At 41.1% G+C, this 16784-nt stretch overlaps 1 protein-coding gene and 1 pseudogene across 2 annotated transcripts; one reads left to right on the forward strand and one right to left on the reverse strand.

Moving 5' to 3' along the window:
* Positions 1 to 7682, reverse strand: part of LOC102211598 (CTD small phosphatase-like protein) — a 23005-nt pseudogene extending 15323 nt beyond the window's left edge.
* An 849-nt stretch (positions 7683 to 8531) lies between these two features.
* hhatla (hedgehog acyltransferase like, a) lies at positions 8532 to 16752 on the forward strand. 2 transcript variants are annotated; one of them, XM_005740195.2, is made up of 13 exons: positions 8532 to 8712; positions 9699 to 9826; positions 11246 to 11313; positions 11412 to 11525; positions 11955 to 11975; positions 12214 to 12408; positions 13261 to 13470; positions 13922 to 14093; positions 14389 to 14533; positions 14643 to 14678; positions 14770 to 14971; positions 15844 to 15985; positions 16276 to 16752. In XM_005740195.2, exons 2-13 carry the CDS (start codon positions 9721 to 9723, stop codon positions 16416 to 16418), a joined length of 1554 nt encoding a protein of 517 aa, XP_005740252.1. In that variant the 5' UTR covers positions 8532 to 8712; positions 9699 to 9720; the 3' UTR covers positions 16419 to 16752. The 2 variants fall into 2 exon arrangements, with proteins under 2 accessions (XP_005740252.1, XP_005740253.1); XM_005740196.2 differs by lacking the exon at positions 11955 to 11975.
* The last annotated feature ends 32 nt before the right edge of the window (positions 16753 to 16784 follow it).

Raw genomic sequence — 16784 nt, forward strand, 5'->3', positions numbered from 1 at the left:
TGGTTATATTAAATATAAGAGAAAAAGAGAACTTTAAGAAATTAATATAGCCACTACAGTGACCATCAAAACGATGAAAAAATTTTGCCGTAAACAGGACACCACGAAACAAACTATAGCATAAAATGAAACGATAGACATTTTTATATCGTCATCCGATATATCGTTATATCGAACAGCCCTACTTGAGTGACAGGATTAATTACTTTAAGTCTGTAGCTGAGTAGCCAAACTGAAAGACTAGGAGCTAATGTTAATTCTCACTCTCAAAATTACTAAACTGCATAGATAAGTAGCACAATAAATGGTTTAATGCCTTGCGTAGAAGCTCCGGAGGCAATTAACAGAAACAGGTTTGCACTTAAAAATGTTAGCTGGTTAGTGTTACAGTGTTTCTGAGAGCATACAAACCACAAAATGTCACTAATGCAGATGAAGCACTGAGACATTAAAACCCAAAGGTGCACGTACACCTTCTACACAGCCAGACAGTGCTACCATCGGCTGAGAGTGAACTGCGGTACGGTAGCAGAGCTAGAGCTCTCTGAGGAGCAGTGGAGCCCACACAGACAGGATGTGCCACCAGCCCACTCACCCTGCATGCAAAGGAAAAGAAAAAAAAGGCAATACATACACTAGGGACAGGGATGACCTCGACCTGGTCACACTACAACACATACAAAAACAGGGTGAGGGGTAGGAAGTAAAACAAAGGAGAAACCCCCCCAAAAAACAATGACACATTGACAGAGATAGGACAAAGAGAAAATACTACTACTCACAAAAACAGACAGTTTACAACAGATGGAAAAGACTTGCAAACTGATATTTCTAGAGTCCTCAACAGGACAACAAGCAACAGTTTAGTGGTGGAACAGCTCACCTTGGGAGGCGATCCATTCTCCTCAACTGGTGGAGGTGGGGAGCTGGCGTTGGTGTTGGTGGCTGGAGAGTCCACATTGTAGTTGCGGAAGCAGCAGAAAAACGTGCTGAAGATGCCTCGGCTCCTCTGCTTCTTTAGGCTGCTGTTTGACTGGGACGCTGGCAAAAATAACAGGAAGAAGGTGGAAGAATAGAGGATGAACAAGCGGATATGCAAACTGACATTCTACGATAAAAACGCAGCAGGATGAAACTGTGCACCATTTACATCTGAATATTTGCATGCCAGGGTGTAGATCCTGTTTTAATAAAACGGCCACATGTTAGCCACAAATTTTCCTAAGTGGCCACAGTGGTGTGAGCCATGCTGAATGACAATAGGGGAGACCTTTACAGTCTGATTAAATGGCATTAGGTTTTGTTTTGTGCGCTCGCCCTGGCTGAACCACTGATCAGAAAATAACTTAGCTGGCCGGGTGACCTCATCAATCACACTCAGTGACAGTTCAGAGCATGCTCTGCTCCGATTCCAAATCGCCTCTCATTCCTGAACCACGAAGCGCGGCCTAAATGAGACACTGAGCTTTTATTAATAGTGACAACTTGGAGGGTGTACACACTTCATTCTTTTGTTCTCTCTCTCCTTTATTTTTTCGTATTTGCTTTTGTGGCTACCACCATTTTGAAAACTTGACTTGATTCCCTCCAACATTTCAACTGGCAGGTGAGTGACTGAAGCAGCCTGATCATGCACAAGAGAAGCAGAGAAGGAGGTGGGAGGCCCTCAGACCCCTCAGAGCCTATACAAGGCTGCATTCCTCTCCACCCATTCCCCCTGCCCAGCCCACCAGAATGCATTTGCAACTGAAGACTGTGAAGAGTGAATAGCATTATGTCATGTCTTTTGGTATCTTGATATTGTGGCACTTTGTACTACAAACAAATGTGTAAATGTCTAAACAAAAAAACAAACAAAAAAACCCCCACATTCGGAGCAAAATATTTCTGCAACTTGCCATCTCTGTCTAATGCTTTATTATAGAACAGTTTTGTGCATCACAGGATCTTGAGACCACAAAAGCAACAACAATCTTTTAACATGTTAGGATGTGGAGCAAGCACATAATGCGTTTCAACAGATTAATAGCTCGCTCTTACAGTAAAGCAATCAGAAGCTGACTGACTAACAGCATGTCACAGCTACATTAAACACTTTCTGCACTCCCGAGCTTCTCTGTCATTTCCCTCTATCACTGTCTTCCAGTAATGTTAATTACAGCCTTTCAAGCAAGGGCATGTTTTACTGGGTATCTAAGTTGTATCTTATCAGTGCCATAAGCTCTTCCAAGTCGAGTGGACTATAATCTGCAGCCATCGACAAGGAAAAGAAACAATAACAACAACAACAACAGATTTATTGTGTCTTCTAAGAAAGCCGAAGCATGTGGATATCTTGCTACAACCCAATGTTTCAGAGAGACCCAAACCAGCAAAAACAACATTGTAACTACCACGAAATACCAAGGCAGCAAACACATTTAGAAATTTGTTTGGAAAATTACCAGCTTGAAAATGAAGAATGTTTTCTTCAGAAGTTTTCAAATGACTCTGAATCAACATTGCCCACATTGTTCTCTGTGTTTTACAGGCTTAAGTTAAAAATACTCAAAGTGGCTACACTGAGCTCAGTTTTTATCTGGCCATAATCAGCAGCACAAATTTTTTTTTTTGCTTAAACAGGGCTTTATGTTTTTATTTCAGCTCTGTAAAACTGGGACAGAGAGGCAGTTGTCAGCTCCCTGTGACTCATCACTACAACCAGCCGTGGTACTGACTCCTGCACAAAGACCCTTAGCAAATTCACAGTCAGGCACAGAGCACAACTGTGTCTCAAATATATCACTCACCTGGCATAAAAGCAGAGCTGTAGTTCACTAATGAGGTGCTGAACTTCACAAGCACAAGTACCTTTACTCACAACACATTCCAGAAAAACAAACCAAACACATTTTGGAAAGAGCAAAAATATTCCCAGTGTTGTTTGACTTTTCTCTAAGCTCAGGTAAGGGTCAGACCAAGGGACATGACCTCTCATTCTACTTGATAATTCTTTTGTTGTTTCCTAAACTGTTTCCATCAGATCACACTGAATCAGGAGAATGCCATGTGGATATTTTACACAATTGTCATTTCATAACAGTAGTCCGCTTCAAACACATTGACAGTACTGGAAATACTGTGTGGTATAAGCGAGACAGCTGCATGGGTGCATGTATACAACATTCAGGAGACAGCACCACGCACTGAATGCTCCAAATTATTAACTGCATTATTCCTCACACTGACACAATATGACATCACATGGACATTATACTAGTGGGCTGCAGGTTAAATACTGCCTAATGTCCGATCTGACTAATGTGGTAATTTGCTTCTATACATGCATCTCAGCCGAGTGATGAAAAAAGGTCAGCCATCCAGCGCACATGTGACAAAATCTACCGACTCCTGGGTGGGTTTGTGACTGTTGACACAGTCTACAGATTTGACCAAGGATAAGTCAAAGAGAAGCCTAACCAATTCCACACCACCTCCTGTAAACAGTGCAATCTCCAAGTTTCCACGGCAAGAGACGTTTTTCTAAACAACAATTTTCAACTCTTCAACTCTGCTCTGTTTCTGTGTTTTTAGACTGTTTTTAGATACAAGTAATAAAACTGTTGCACTGACTGTGAAAACCTATGCAGAACTGTTTTTTGGCCAGGCAGAAAACTGATCAGTAACCCATGAGAGAACCGATAGTCAGACTTCTGACCAGAACTGATAGTGCCATTAAGACTTTATTGATAGCCAACCCAAGTCCTGTGCTGTTTTTTGTTGTTGTTGCTTTTTTTTCTCCCTTTATTGAACTTTTCTTAGCGCGGAAAGGGGTCTTCTTTTAGTAGATTCCCTAAATGAAGACTTTTAGTAGCTTAAGTGAGGATATGTGGATACTCCACTGCCGTGAGTTTGCTATCACTCTTTTGTAAAGTGCAGCCCACTTTAAAGCAAACAAAAAGATCCTGGCATTGGCAACTGATAAGCTTGTAGGCTTATAAATCCCATTGATTGGAAAATGTGGAACTGGCTGAGAACTAAATGACCAAAAGAATTAAGACAGTATTTTAAACTACAACTAAAAAAAATGTATTCCTGCAATTTTTCCACTAAATTTTGATTCCATTAGTAACCACAGAAAAACCAAAACTTATTAAAAATTGAATGCATAGTACAAAATATAAGTAATTTCCAATAGATACATATATTTTGGTGCTTTTCTAAACTGTTATTAATATTAATCTTGACAAGTTTAATGCTTGGGAAATATTTATCCTATTTTGCTAATCGAGGACTTAATTAAAGCTAAATCTGTAGCATATTTGAATGTATTTAGTGCTTCCTTCTTTTTATTTAAATTCAATGTGTTCATGAGGTTAAACAAATATAGACAGGAAACACCAGAACTTAATAGCAGAAGAAGCTAGAAGAGGGCTCAGTCAAGGTCACCCCATATGAATCAATCTTCCAACACTATTAGCAAGGAATTTATCGTAACAGTAAATGGATCATGTGTAACACTCCATCCATCTCACAGACATATTAATAAGATCTCATTACAACAATCTCAGCTGAGTGGCAAGTTTAAGTTGTTGAAATCAACAAGACTCTTCAAATTCAAGAAAAAGACCCACAGAAATCACTGCTCTGATGGCCTCTGTTTGGAAATGAAGAGCTTTTTTGTTTTTGTTTTTCCCCTTTCAAAGTATGTCTGTGACAACACAGAAAATGATCACTGTCATCTTACAATTAGTTACACTTGGCTCTGGGGTTAGTGCCCTTCCCAGCAAGACTGTAGGTCTATATATAGGCTGCTGCTGCTGCTGCTGCTGCTTGGGAGCCAAACCAGTGTGAGAGGCAGGCACATGTTGTAAGACAGCCAGCAGAGGAACATTAAGAGCAAAGGTGGTCAGTTTTTGCCCAGACAGTTTGGCGCCTGTTCAGGCAATTGGAAGACTACCTATTTAATTCCTTTAAGACAGATGGCCGCATGGGCTACATGTTAGGTGATCTCCAATAGATAAATGACAATCTGACTTTGTATTTACATCAGAAAATGTGTATAGAAATAATGCTGTTAAATATTTATAGACTTTTTAAATTATGTGATTATAAACTTCCACCAAGTGCCAAATGTGGACAGTTTTGTTTGGCAAAATATTCTATTCTATATAAAAAATTCTATTCACAAAACTGGCTGCTAATTAGGAAAGAAAAAATAAGAGAGACTGAAATAAAAAACAAGTGCTGTTACCACATGTTTGTTGTAATTTATATGCACAGTCCTTCTGTCCTGCCATCTGTTTTGCCCCACCTGTATCTTGTGAAGACCCACCTGCACCCTATCTGACTTTTTTTTTTGCAGATTCTGAAATTGAATTGCCATTTTTCCAGATTAAGAACAAAGGGGAGAAAGGACAAAGACATATACAATTGTTATAATGATTATATTATTTGTTGTGAGAAGCGAGCATCCACGTCACTGCTCTATTTCATCCTGTAACTCAACTGTGTCTTGTTACACGCACACTCTCGCACCTAGTCTTATATTATTTCATGCAGCAACCCAACACACAAACAATGAATTCTAGCAGAGTGAATGCTTGTACTCGACCGCCTCTGTTGGCAAACACACTGAAATCATACTAAAATACTACCTGGGTGCAGTAAAGTGCATGTCTTCAGAAGCAGACCAACTATCTGTAACAGGCTTGCTAAACATGGTATATGCTTACTGATCTAGTAAGCTGTCTTAACACTGTTATATCACCGTAGTGGCATATGATTAGTTTAATTGCCATATAACTCCACCTTAAGTGTTAAACTCCAGCACACATGCAAGAATAACCTCCCAAGACAACCCACGTATATTCAAGTGACACAGAATCCACAGCAGTTACTCTGGGTCACTTTTATAGCTTACAGGCAAATGCATTGTTGTGCTTCAAAGACTCAAGTTCTCACATTACTGATGGTCTGAGAAGAGAAGTTTGAGATGTGATATTGATACACACCCTATGCACCAGGGTGACCCGGTGCATAGGTAAAGTGTCAAAGGGCGCCAGGAATGAGAATCACTGGATATTAGGAGCTATGGGCTTGTGGAGAAGTCATTCACGTTTAAGCAGCACTTAAAAAAAAACCCCAAAAAAAACAAACCCATCGATTACAGAGGACAGAATATTGTTTAGAATTGATACATATAGGAAAAGACCTAAAACTGGAGGTTAATTTCACTGCATAACACACAAACCTCACAAGAAACAATAAGCGCGGATAAAACAGTTTCACTGTTTACATCTCAGACAAACCGAATAAGTTTCCCATAAGCTGCACAGGTAGCTTTGCTATGTGTATGAAGTAAAACTGAATCGATACACAACACCAGCAGCACAGTTCTCTTTAGTCCGCGTATTAGCTTCGTCCTTAGGAACTTCTTGCTAACCTCAATCCAAACCACCGAGAACTCGATCCATACATGAATCAACTGTCAGAGCTGTCAGATCATATGGTCCAGTTATATAGTCCAAACGCATAAAGAGAAGTGTACTTTCCAGATGTATTATTGCAAATACTTTTACAAAATATACGTTAATTTGATGCAGACAGTGAATTTTCGTTAATGTTAAAGGGAAAAAAACGCGCTGGAGCGCTTTTCATTAGGAAAACGCAATGAACAAACGTTATCCTAGTTGGAGAACTTACCCGGGCAAGGCCCCACTGACAAACTTGTTGCGTAGTTGAGTTTTTTTTTCTTTTTCAACAAAAGACGTGTTTCCATCTTTTCACACAAAGGCAACTGAGGTCTTTAACAACTACAACAGCTAGCAAGTGCGAATAAAAGCTAACGTCAACAGAGAAAAGTAGTCAGCCAGCTAGCATTAGTTATGTACCGTAAATTGACTTTTTCCTTACCTTTTTCCTGGTTAAATGATATTATTTCCTCCTCCTTGGGGTTAGAAACTTGGGTTATTATGGACATGTGGTCCATTTAGACGATTGGTTATTCCTGTTTTAGTTCCCACAATGTCAATAGTACAAGCGCGCTTGCTTCCTTTGCTAGCTACTGTTAGCTAGCTGTTTAAGATGAAGGTAACCAGCTAGCCCACGAAGCCAGGAAAGCGTCCGAGGCGAAGGGGTTGTGGCAGCGGTGGTAGCCAGCCAGCTAGCACAGTGGTGAATGGAAGCCAGATAATGTCTGTCATTTATGGCTTTCCGAAAACTACCATCGCTACAAACAACTATGTTTGTGGGCAACGCGAGGAGCGTGCGTGACTATAAAAAACAAATAAATAGAAAAGACGCTGAAATTGCTAACTAACTGAAGTTAGCAAGTAGCTTAGGTTAGCGAGTTAGCCGCAAACCTTCGATTATCCAAAATGCGAGGCCGTGTCTGGAGCACCGCTGAAAATACTTGGAAGCCCAGATGGTTGTTCTAGTTCAAAAAAATGCAACGACCGCAGGTTGTTCGGCGTTAAAGTTACCAGACACTTTTAGGCAGTCGGTTCATATGTGCTGGCCCTACATTCCCTGTGCAACATGGAGGCTTTATGTATTTTGAGTTGCATCTGAAGCGGGGGCACCGTGAGTGGGAGGGGGCGGTTTGTTTCTGTGATGGATTCTCTCAGGCAGGCAGCACAAACTCGCCGCACTACATTGCTCAAACCATGCAGCTGGCTGGACGCGGCTTTCTTGGGCTGTAATTACTGATGTCCGCAGGCAACAGACTCTTTACTATTAGCATTTGGGGGGAAAACTTTCCCAAACAGAATATGCTTAATGGGGCCGTTTATAGTGACACTAAGCTATCGATTTAACACTGCTCCCAGGAAAACAACAAACCGAGCAAATACTTGACGTTGATCCAAAAACCCCTGGTATTCAGGGGTTTTTGTCATTTTTAATAAACCGGGAGCGACACCTAGTGTCTAAATGACAACAATGCTGCCTTAGTAACTATGAAACAGCGCCTGCATGCATTCAATCCCATCAGTCGCAGTGTGATTTGGAGTGGGTGGTTTCTTGACAAATGACATTTTATGTTGTGAGTGATTAAAAATAGAAAGACGCAGATGTGATGTGTGTGTGCTGAAACGGGAAAGCACTGACTAATATATGAAAATCCCCCAAATTCCTTAGGCATTTAATGCGTTTTATAATATGGCGGTCTTCGACGATATCACAGAGTACAGAAAATTATTTTTAAAAACAGAAAAAAACCAATTTCTTTCAAATTGTAGAAACACTGCCTTTGTTGCATCTAACCGGAAAACGTGAAAGACTTGGGTCTGTAACAGTAAGTGCAATCATATTTCATTGCACTTTTAACATCCGCATATAATTTATCAAGTCAGATCCATTCTATCTTTGATTGGCTCTCAATTAGGCTAATTGCTACTGATTGACTTTCTTTTTTCGTCGTTATAAACCATGTTTGTGAGTAAGATCCGATGGACACGGTGTGGACCACCCCTCATTGCGGTGCAGTAGTGGTGGATAAATATATCCCCCCCTCCTCCTCCTCCTCCTCCTCCTCCTCTTCCTCCTCCTTTCGTTGGGTCCGCAACATCCTGACTGCCAGAGGCTGGTGATCAGAGGCAGCGGCAAAGCCCCCGCAAGACGAATGAAATGAAATCTGCTTTTGCCGCCACCTGCTTTCCCCCAATTTCTTTGGTCTATTGAAGAACTGGCTGTAGTGCTGCCCTCATCCTGACAGTGTAAAGCGGATATAAGGTTAGTAAAACAAGTCTTGTATTAATGCAAAGTGATAAATATGACGGAAACCACCAGGGGGGAACAATCAGAACAAACAGCCGGTGTGTTATCGACTCTGTGCGCACAGAGCATTGAAAAAGTAAGCCTCAATTTGTATGCATGCCGCTTTGCGGGGGATCTGCATAGCCATGGTTACATCTTGGCACTGGCATGCCACACTTGTTCGTCCAACTCCTTTAAGTTCAACTCAAAGTGCGCTACATGAGCATGAAGCACACGCCCTAACACAGCCAGGAACCCGGGCTGTCCACCTGAAAACTAACGGTTTTCCCACTCCAGTGCGCCATTCTTGGCCATTCCAGTTAGGGCTAATTATTCTGTGAAGTGAGTCCCCAGCGCCTCCCAGATCACATAGCACTGCAGCTGCCCTGCTGTACAGCAAACCAACTGCAAGACAGTACTATAATAGGAAGGAGAGGTAGGGTTGCGCAGCTGACGGTGCTGATTCCGAGGAGCCAGAGCTCTGAAGTCCTATTTAAGTCACTGGGCTGTCGATCCGGGAAGCTTATTAGTAAAATACCACCTCGGTGAAACACCCCGGTCTGTCTCAGACCAGTCAGGAACTTGTGTTATTACTGTGCTGACCCGTTTTTGTGGGTGTATAGTTTCTATAGGCACAGGCTGATTTCCACTGGGTAACACTGCCAAGGACATCTACCATAAAAATTAACTGTACTGGGTTTCTCCTCATGTTTTGTCCGGTTAATCCTGCGGAGCATTTTATTTATCGAGGAACCTGTTAACGTGCATGCTTTCATACTGACATGTCACAGCAAACTACAATGTAACAATTTCCAAAGAATAACCTGGTTCAGTAAAATAAACTTTTTAACCCTGCATTTCTCTCTGAGTTTTCCTTTTTTTGTTTTGTTTTCTGTTCATTTATACTGGTTCCCTTCACTTAGGTCTAACATTATGTGGCTGATTGCTTTTCAACCCATTAGGCTTCAAGTGTGCAGATTCACCATGGGGATCAAGACTGCCCTCCCTAGATATGAGCTGTATCTCTACACAGCTGTACTTGCTGTGGCCTTGATATGGGCAGGCAGTTGGATATTTGAAGCTTCAAGTGGTGAGTGCACAACGTGTCAAGAGATGTCCGGAGTGCATGCATGCGCGCGCGCACACACACACACACACACACACACACACACACACACACACACAGGCTGTTGGTGTAACTGAGAAAGTCCAAAAAAAAATCAATATCACAGTGCTTTAACATTTATAGAGGTTAATTGAAATCCACTAATATTCCCTAAAGTCGGAGTGAATGGACTCTTTTATGCACCTACTATCAGCTTTAGGAGCACAATTTTCACTCATGATCTGATAAATGTCACTGAAAGCCAAGTGACAATGCAATTCAATTCCAATGCAATTTAAAAACTGCCTCAAAAAGCACCGTCCTACATCCTACAACAGTGCTCCATTTAACCTAAAACAGGGCAGAACAAAGTTCATTTAGTAGATGAAAAGAGACTGCTTCCCCCCAAGGAACTCCTGCGTGTTCTTATTATGTGAAGACAATTTGAAAAAAATGGTCCACTTACTCTCTAATTATTTCCCAGATGGAGATATTTCTGACTAAGTTACACTGAGCCAACTAACTCCAAACCCTTCATCCTGAAATAACACCAAATGTTTGCATGCATTCAGACTATGACATGCTTCGACCAGCCTCTTCACAAAGTGATCTGAGTGGACTGAGTGCAATCGGGTGACTGGTGCTGTCTGTCACCGTCTGTGCTGTCATACAGTCTAGATGTCAATCATCATTTTAGTCCAGATATTTTTTCTCCTTCAGTCTCTGTCTCTTAAAATGGTCATTTGTAATACTCAGGTCTGCATGCTACAGTAGCACTGTATACTGGCAATAGTAGTTTGGCTGTGTTCCCAGAAGTAAGAGGCTTTCCCCGAATGACCCTTACATTTTGAGGCTTCTCCAGCTTTGGCTGGAAAACCCTACTCCCCACTGTGGTGGTGGTGGTGGTGGTGTAGGTTGATCACATTTGTTGCAACACTGATTGCTTCAACTTTGGTCACCACTGCGATTGTTTTTGGTGTTGTGTTTGTCATTTATGTGTTAGCGCTTTGTTCAGGTTATATAGAAAACTACTCTACTGCAACAAGATTATATCTACATGAGACTAGATGTCAGCCTCAGAATAGAAAGCTCTGCAGTGAGTGTATTATGTAATATTTGGTGTTATAAAATAGACCAGAAGTGCTCTCAGGCCCTTAAATTTGCAATAATCCAATGAACACACCAAAGCTCTTCAAGCTGTGACTACCTGCACGACTGTTTTCTTACAGAGGAATAACCAGCTCATATAAAAATGCCCAAAGCAAAGCTGCTCAAAGCCTGGATTCCCTAACACAGAGGCTTTACAGTGTCCTGTCATTACTTAAAGCTGTTTTGCATTATTAATAAAACACCTCAGCATGCACAAATGGAGATTATCGTTTTTTTGTTTGTTCGTTTTTTCAGAAAATGCAAACAGGAAGACCTTCAAGGAAAGCGTCAAACCAGGATGGCATTATTTTGGCAGGAAAATGGTAAGTCCCTCTTCTTCATGTATTCTCTATACGGCTGCACAGCGCCATGTTAAGCGAGCGGTTGTTATTTGATCCTAATGCATTTTTCCTTGCTGTAGGATGCTGCGGACTTCGAATGGGTGATGTGGTTCACGACATTCCGCAATCATATCCTTTTTGCTCTCATTGGTCATGTGATCTTTGCCAAGATATTTTCCCTGGTGGCTCCAAAGGTGCGCGGGTGTGAATGCTCACGAGATACTCCTGGGTTTTGAATAAATACACGTGCGGGCTCATGGTGTTTTCTCTGTAAATATGTATGAAATACATATTTGTGTGTGCTCAAGTGTGAAGAAAGATATTACAGTAAATGCAAAGCTGCATTCTGCTGATGTGAACAGAAGGCCTTGAAGTGATTAATTAAATGTAGTTTTATTCCATTTTTATTCAATGAGATGTTTTTCTGTTCCAGAACAAAAATGTTTCTCGTGGCTTTTATTTGAACCTCAAGGCCTGACAGAGTGACTCAACACAGCATGAGCTGCTTTCTTTGATACCAAGTTCCCATCTGTTGCGTCTCTGCTGTGAATATCTGGACATATTTAAAACAGTTCATCATGTTTTAAACATGTTTTCTGTCTTGTTTCATGTTTACAATGAAGATTGGTATAAATGGATGTAAGGTAACATTAAAAGATCTTAGAATTTCACAACATTTGCCATGCATTTCATTTAAATTGTGCATATGTGGACTGTAGATTTGTTTTCATTGCCCTGTAATTTAATCTTCCCATCCTTAGGTATTTTAATTTTTTGCAGTGTCATGAGTGTTATTATACTAACACCACTCTTCATGTGTGTTCCTGAATTCTGAACTATATCCTGATATCTTGACTAATTCTGGCTCCTTCTTATCCACAGCACAGATCCTTGGTCTTTGGGGTGTATGGAGGTTTGGCAGTCCTGGTTACGATGGGCTGGACTTTCTTGGCTCTGGTTCTTTCTCATTGCATCATACTATACAGCGTGGCTATATTCAAAAGTAAATGGATGTGCTTCGCTGCAGGCTTGTGTACGCTGGCCTCCATCAAGCTGGAGCCCTTTAACTCCTGGCAGGTGAGGGAATGGTAGCAACGTAGAAGTTTAACAACTTCACCTACTTCCAAAGTCCAGCGACGCATGTAATAAATACTACAACATTTGTGCTCGACCACCACATTTCTTCCTAATGATCCTAATGGAAGTTCTTTCTGCCCGTCCCTGAGCCTGGTTCTGCTGGAGGTTGCTTCCTGTTAAAAGGGAGTTTTTCCTTCCCACTTTCTCTCAGTGCTTGCTCATGAGGGGTCATTTGATTGTTTGGGTTGTCTCTGTATTATTGTAGGGTCTTTACCTTACAATATAAAACACCTTAAGACAACTTCATTTGTGATTTGGTGCTATATAAATAAAACTGAACTGCAACTTTTCTGGAGTTTAGCTGAGTTTGTAGGGGTGTTTCCAGGATTTTCCAAAATGTGGTGATTCAGACTCAGAAGCAGTTATTGAAGCCCACTGGAAATAAGTGAGGTTTATTAGAAAGAAACAACCAATAAAACCATTTGAAAATTGGTTGAATTTAAATGCAGACAGACCTCCAGCCTCCCTAAACATGCACTAGAAAACGTGAATGCTCTGTAGCATCATAGTGTTCACATTGCTACACACAGTTGTTGTTGGCCCCCCTTTATCCACACCACTGTGAAAGGTTTCAGCTGTAGGTGATCTTAGAAGCGTTACCAAACCGGAGAACGATCCCGAAACACTACAGATAACATTACAAATTATAGTATTTGGTCTAATATGTAATGTATGGACACATGATTACAGTACTGACAGCATACAGCTTCTGCCAGATTGTTATTGTCGTCCTTATGCAGACTGGTGTTTGAGGCTCAGAATAACTTTTATCCCCCCACTGCCCCACAACAGGAAGCCTTGGTAACTGGTTCCTTCAACCTCCAAGATATCCTGTTCTATGGCGGTTGTGGCTTCAGCATCATGCGCTGTATGAGTTTTGCTTTAGAGAACTGCGAGAAGAAGGAAGGCAACTACACGTTCTCAGACCTGGTGAAATACAACTTCTACCTCCCATTCTTCTTCTTTGGACCGATAATGACATTCGACCGGTTTCATGCCCAGGTGAGGATTGAAATCAAACGGAATATAAAGATAAACTGGTGTTTTTTTTAAAAAAGAAACCCTAATATTTCTTTTAATCAACAGTAGGTACATCTATTCTTTAATTAACTATTTTATTAATGTGAATAATTAATTGGTCCAAAAATAGTTAAAAATCTGTAACTCTGCTATTCTGAATGGAGTAATCATCAAATATTCAAGTTTCTATGGAATATGGCAGGGATAGCTCAGTAGGTAGAGTGGTCGCCCCATGATCGGAAGGTCAGGGGTTCAAATCCCCTGAATGGCTACCTGAGCAAGGTACTGTCCATACGCACTGCTCCCCCGGTGCGCCTGCTTAGTGGCTGCCCTCTCTCAAATGCAGAGAGAGTAATTTCCCCACAATAAAGTATACATTATTCTATAATTCCAACAACAGCATGTGGGTTTAGTGGAAGCTTTTGTTCTGCAGGCAAATAACACTCAGCTGATCCGTAAAGAGAGGGAGATGTGGAACATCACCACCAAGGCCTTGTTGCACCTGGGAGGTATTCTCGTGGTGGATGTCTTCTTCCACTACCTTTACATTCTGACGATACCCAGTGACATGAAGCTGGTCGCTAAGCTTTCTGACTGGTCTCTGGGTGAGTAATTAAATCCAAAGCTTTTTCCTTTCTTTCGCACTTGCACTGAAGTTTTCTTGCTTCAGTCATTTGATTTCTTGTGGTTTGAAATAACATTGTTATTCCCTAAAATCATACTATTTCCAAGGAAAATCAGTGAAAAAATGAATAATCTAAAATTGTAATGAGACATCATTTCAAGTTAATCTGCTACTGGAGGTTTTCTCAGAGGCAGGACTTTAAATAAATGCCTGAAAAGACTGTGGGATATATTCTAATCAGGAAAGATTCAGATTTGTTTTTATGTGATTCACAGCTGGACTGGCTTATTCCAACTTGGTGTATGACTGGGTGAAAGCGGCTGTAATGTTCGGCGTCATCAACACCGTGGCAATGCTGGATCACCTGGACCCTCCTCAGCCTCCCAAGTGTATCACCATGCTTTACGTCTTCGCTGAGACGTACGTGCGACTTGCATCAGCAGTGTGAAACCACAGTGTAGTTTCTTGGTTCGCTCTGCAAAACCGTAAAATGTGTGAAAGTATTCATGAAACTTTGTGTCTTTTGTAGGCACTTTGACAGAGGCATCAATGACTGGCTGTGCAAGTGAGTGCATGGATGATTTAAATTCATGGGCATAAAGAACCGAACGCGGTATAGACAAGAGGATTTTGACTCATCGTTGTGTCACGTGCAGGTATGTTTACGACTACATTGGTGGAAATCACGATCAAATCTTCAAAGAACTTCTTGCAACCATCTGCACTTTTGCCGTCACCACCCTGTGGCTGGGCCCATGTGAACTGGTTTATATCTGGTCCTTTTTCAACTGCTTTGGTCTCAACTTTGAGCTGTGGGTGGCCAAGTTCTTCTCCCTTCCACCACTTTCTACCATAGAGGTGAGAAACGATAAGGCAAATAGTAAGGCCCCTAGGCATGTTTGAGCATGGATGAAAATTCTTGCCTTGAATAACAATTTGTGTCTGATACATTTAAAGAAGAAATTAAATTACTTGGTAAAAAAAATTCTTTAGAATCTTGACACAAACACAGGAATCTATCAACATTTTGTCATCACATTTAGTCACTGGATACAGAATCTCTTCTTCATCACTGATAGTGATCTTGGTATTTAATGAGCACTGATTTTAAGTCACTCTATCACACTTTGTGGAAGCTGCGTAATGGACTGAGACAGAATAGTGTGTATTTGGTTCCTGTTTCTCCGTGCCCTTCTTGTTTCTCTCCTCTTTCCCCCAACACCCCAACTGGTCACGGCAGATTTCTGTCTGGCTCTACCAGAGTTCTCTTCCTGTCTAAAGGAAGTTCTTCCTTCTCACTGTTGCCAAGTGAGCCTCAGGGGCTATTATCTAATTCTCTTTAATGTTGTACCTTTCATTATAAAGGGGAGTGAACTGGCAGTTAATAAATAAAACTGGTGGTTATCAACTTCACAGATCCATCTCTTAGTTTGATGGGCCTTAATACAGTACTGACCTGAGAGCAACAGGATCAAAAGTAAGCTGAGCGACACGATTTTGAGGTGTGGAACTATTTTTATTCATGTAAAAAGCCATTATTAAAAGAAGTGGATCTATTATATTTGCCCCAAGAATATAATAGACAAGAGAAAAGCAAAACAGATCCTAATTTAAAGATGGACTAAGCATCTATCAAACATTTCACAGGTCTGCAGGATGGCAGCAGAATTACATTTTTTCTTTTTCTGTGTTAGTTGTAAATTTGTGCTCTGTTGTGTGTCTTCTGTTAGAGTGCCATGGGTGAAGCCATGTCACGCAGGATCCGCGGTTTGTTCAATGCGGCCAACTTCTGGGCTATCGTCCTCTACAATGTTCTCTCCCTGAACAGTTTGGAGTTTGCCAAAATGGTGGGAAGGAGACTGATTTTTAAAGGTGGGGAACAACATCAGTATGAATAAAAAACAGGGTTTTTTCTCAGTTCTTTTTAGAACTGAGAAAAAACCCTGCACAGAAGCCCTGCACAGAAAAGTAAAAACTTGAGGGGCTTAATGCTCCACAGATCATTTGACTTTAGCATCGCTTCTGTTTTCTTCATAGCATTAAACATTCTGTGACACAACTCTGACAGGGCTTGTTCACTGGATTATCTGCAGTATTTCCTTTAAAGTTCTGCTTTAATGTTCTCACCCCCCCTTCCTCCTTCTTCTTTGTCCTATTGTTAGGTTTTCCTCTGTCGACCCTCTCTGTGTTACTCGTGACCTACTGTGGTGTGCAGCTGGTGAAGGAACGAGAGAGACAACAAGCCTTGCTGGAAGATCCAGAGCCGGTGAAGCCAGTAGATGGTGGCAAAGAAAAAGCAGAATAACCTGGCAGAGAAACAGTTTCACAGACTTAATGGTCAATGGGCGCTCACGTGGTTCTATCCTCGGCCTTGCATGCTGTAACAGAACCATGCTGGTTAACAGCCATTCAGCACCTATATTGTTCACAAGCCGGTGTTTTTCCTTTTGTTTGTCGGAAGCGAGGCAATGATTCGAACTGTGAAAAATCCGCAAGTGCACTTGCTGTTGATAATCAACACATACTTTGGCACAAACCCACCGACAGTGCATTTAGTATTTGTATCGATCTGGACTAAAGATTGTTTAAAATCTATCTATCTATCTATCTATCTATCTATCTATCTATCTATCTATCTATCTATCTATCTATCTATCTATCTATCTATCTA

Source organism: Pundamilia nyererei, unplaced genomic scaffold, assembly GCF_000239375.1.
Source record: "Pundamilia nyererei isolate P.nyererei 1_Seehausen unplaced genomic scaffold, PunNye1.0 scaffold00098, whole genome shotgun sequence".
Taxonomy (NCBI): domain Eukaryota; kingdom Metazoa; phylum Chordata; class Actinopteri; order Cichliformes; family Cichlidae; genus Pundamilia; species Pundamilia nyererei.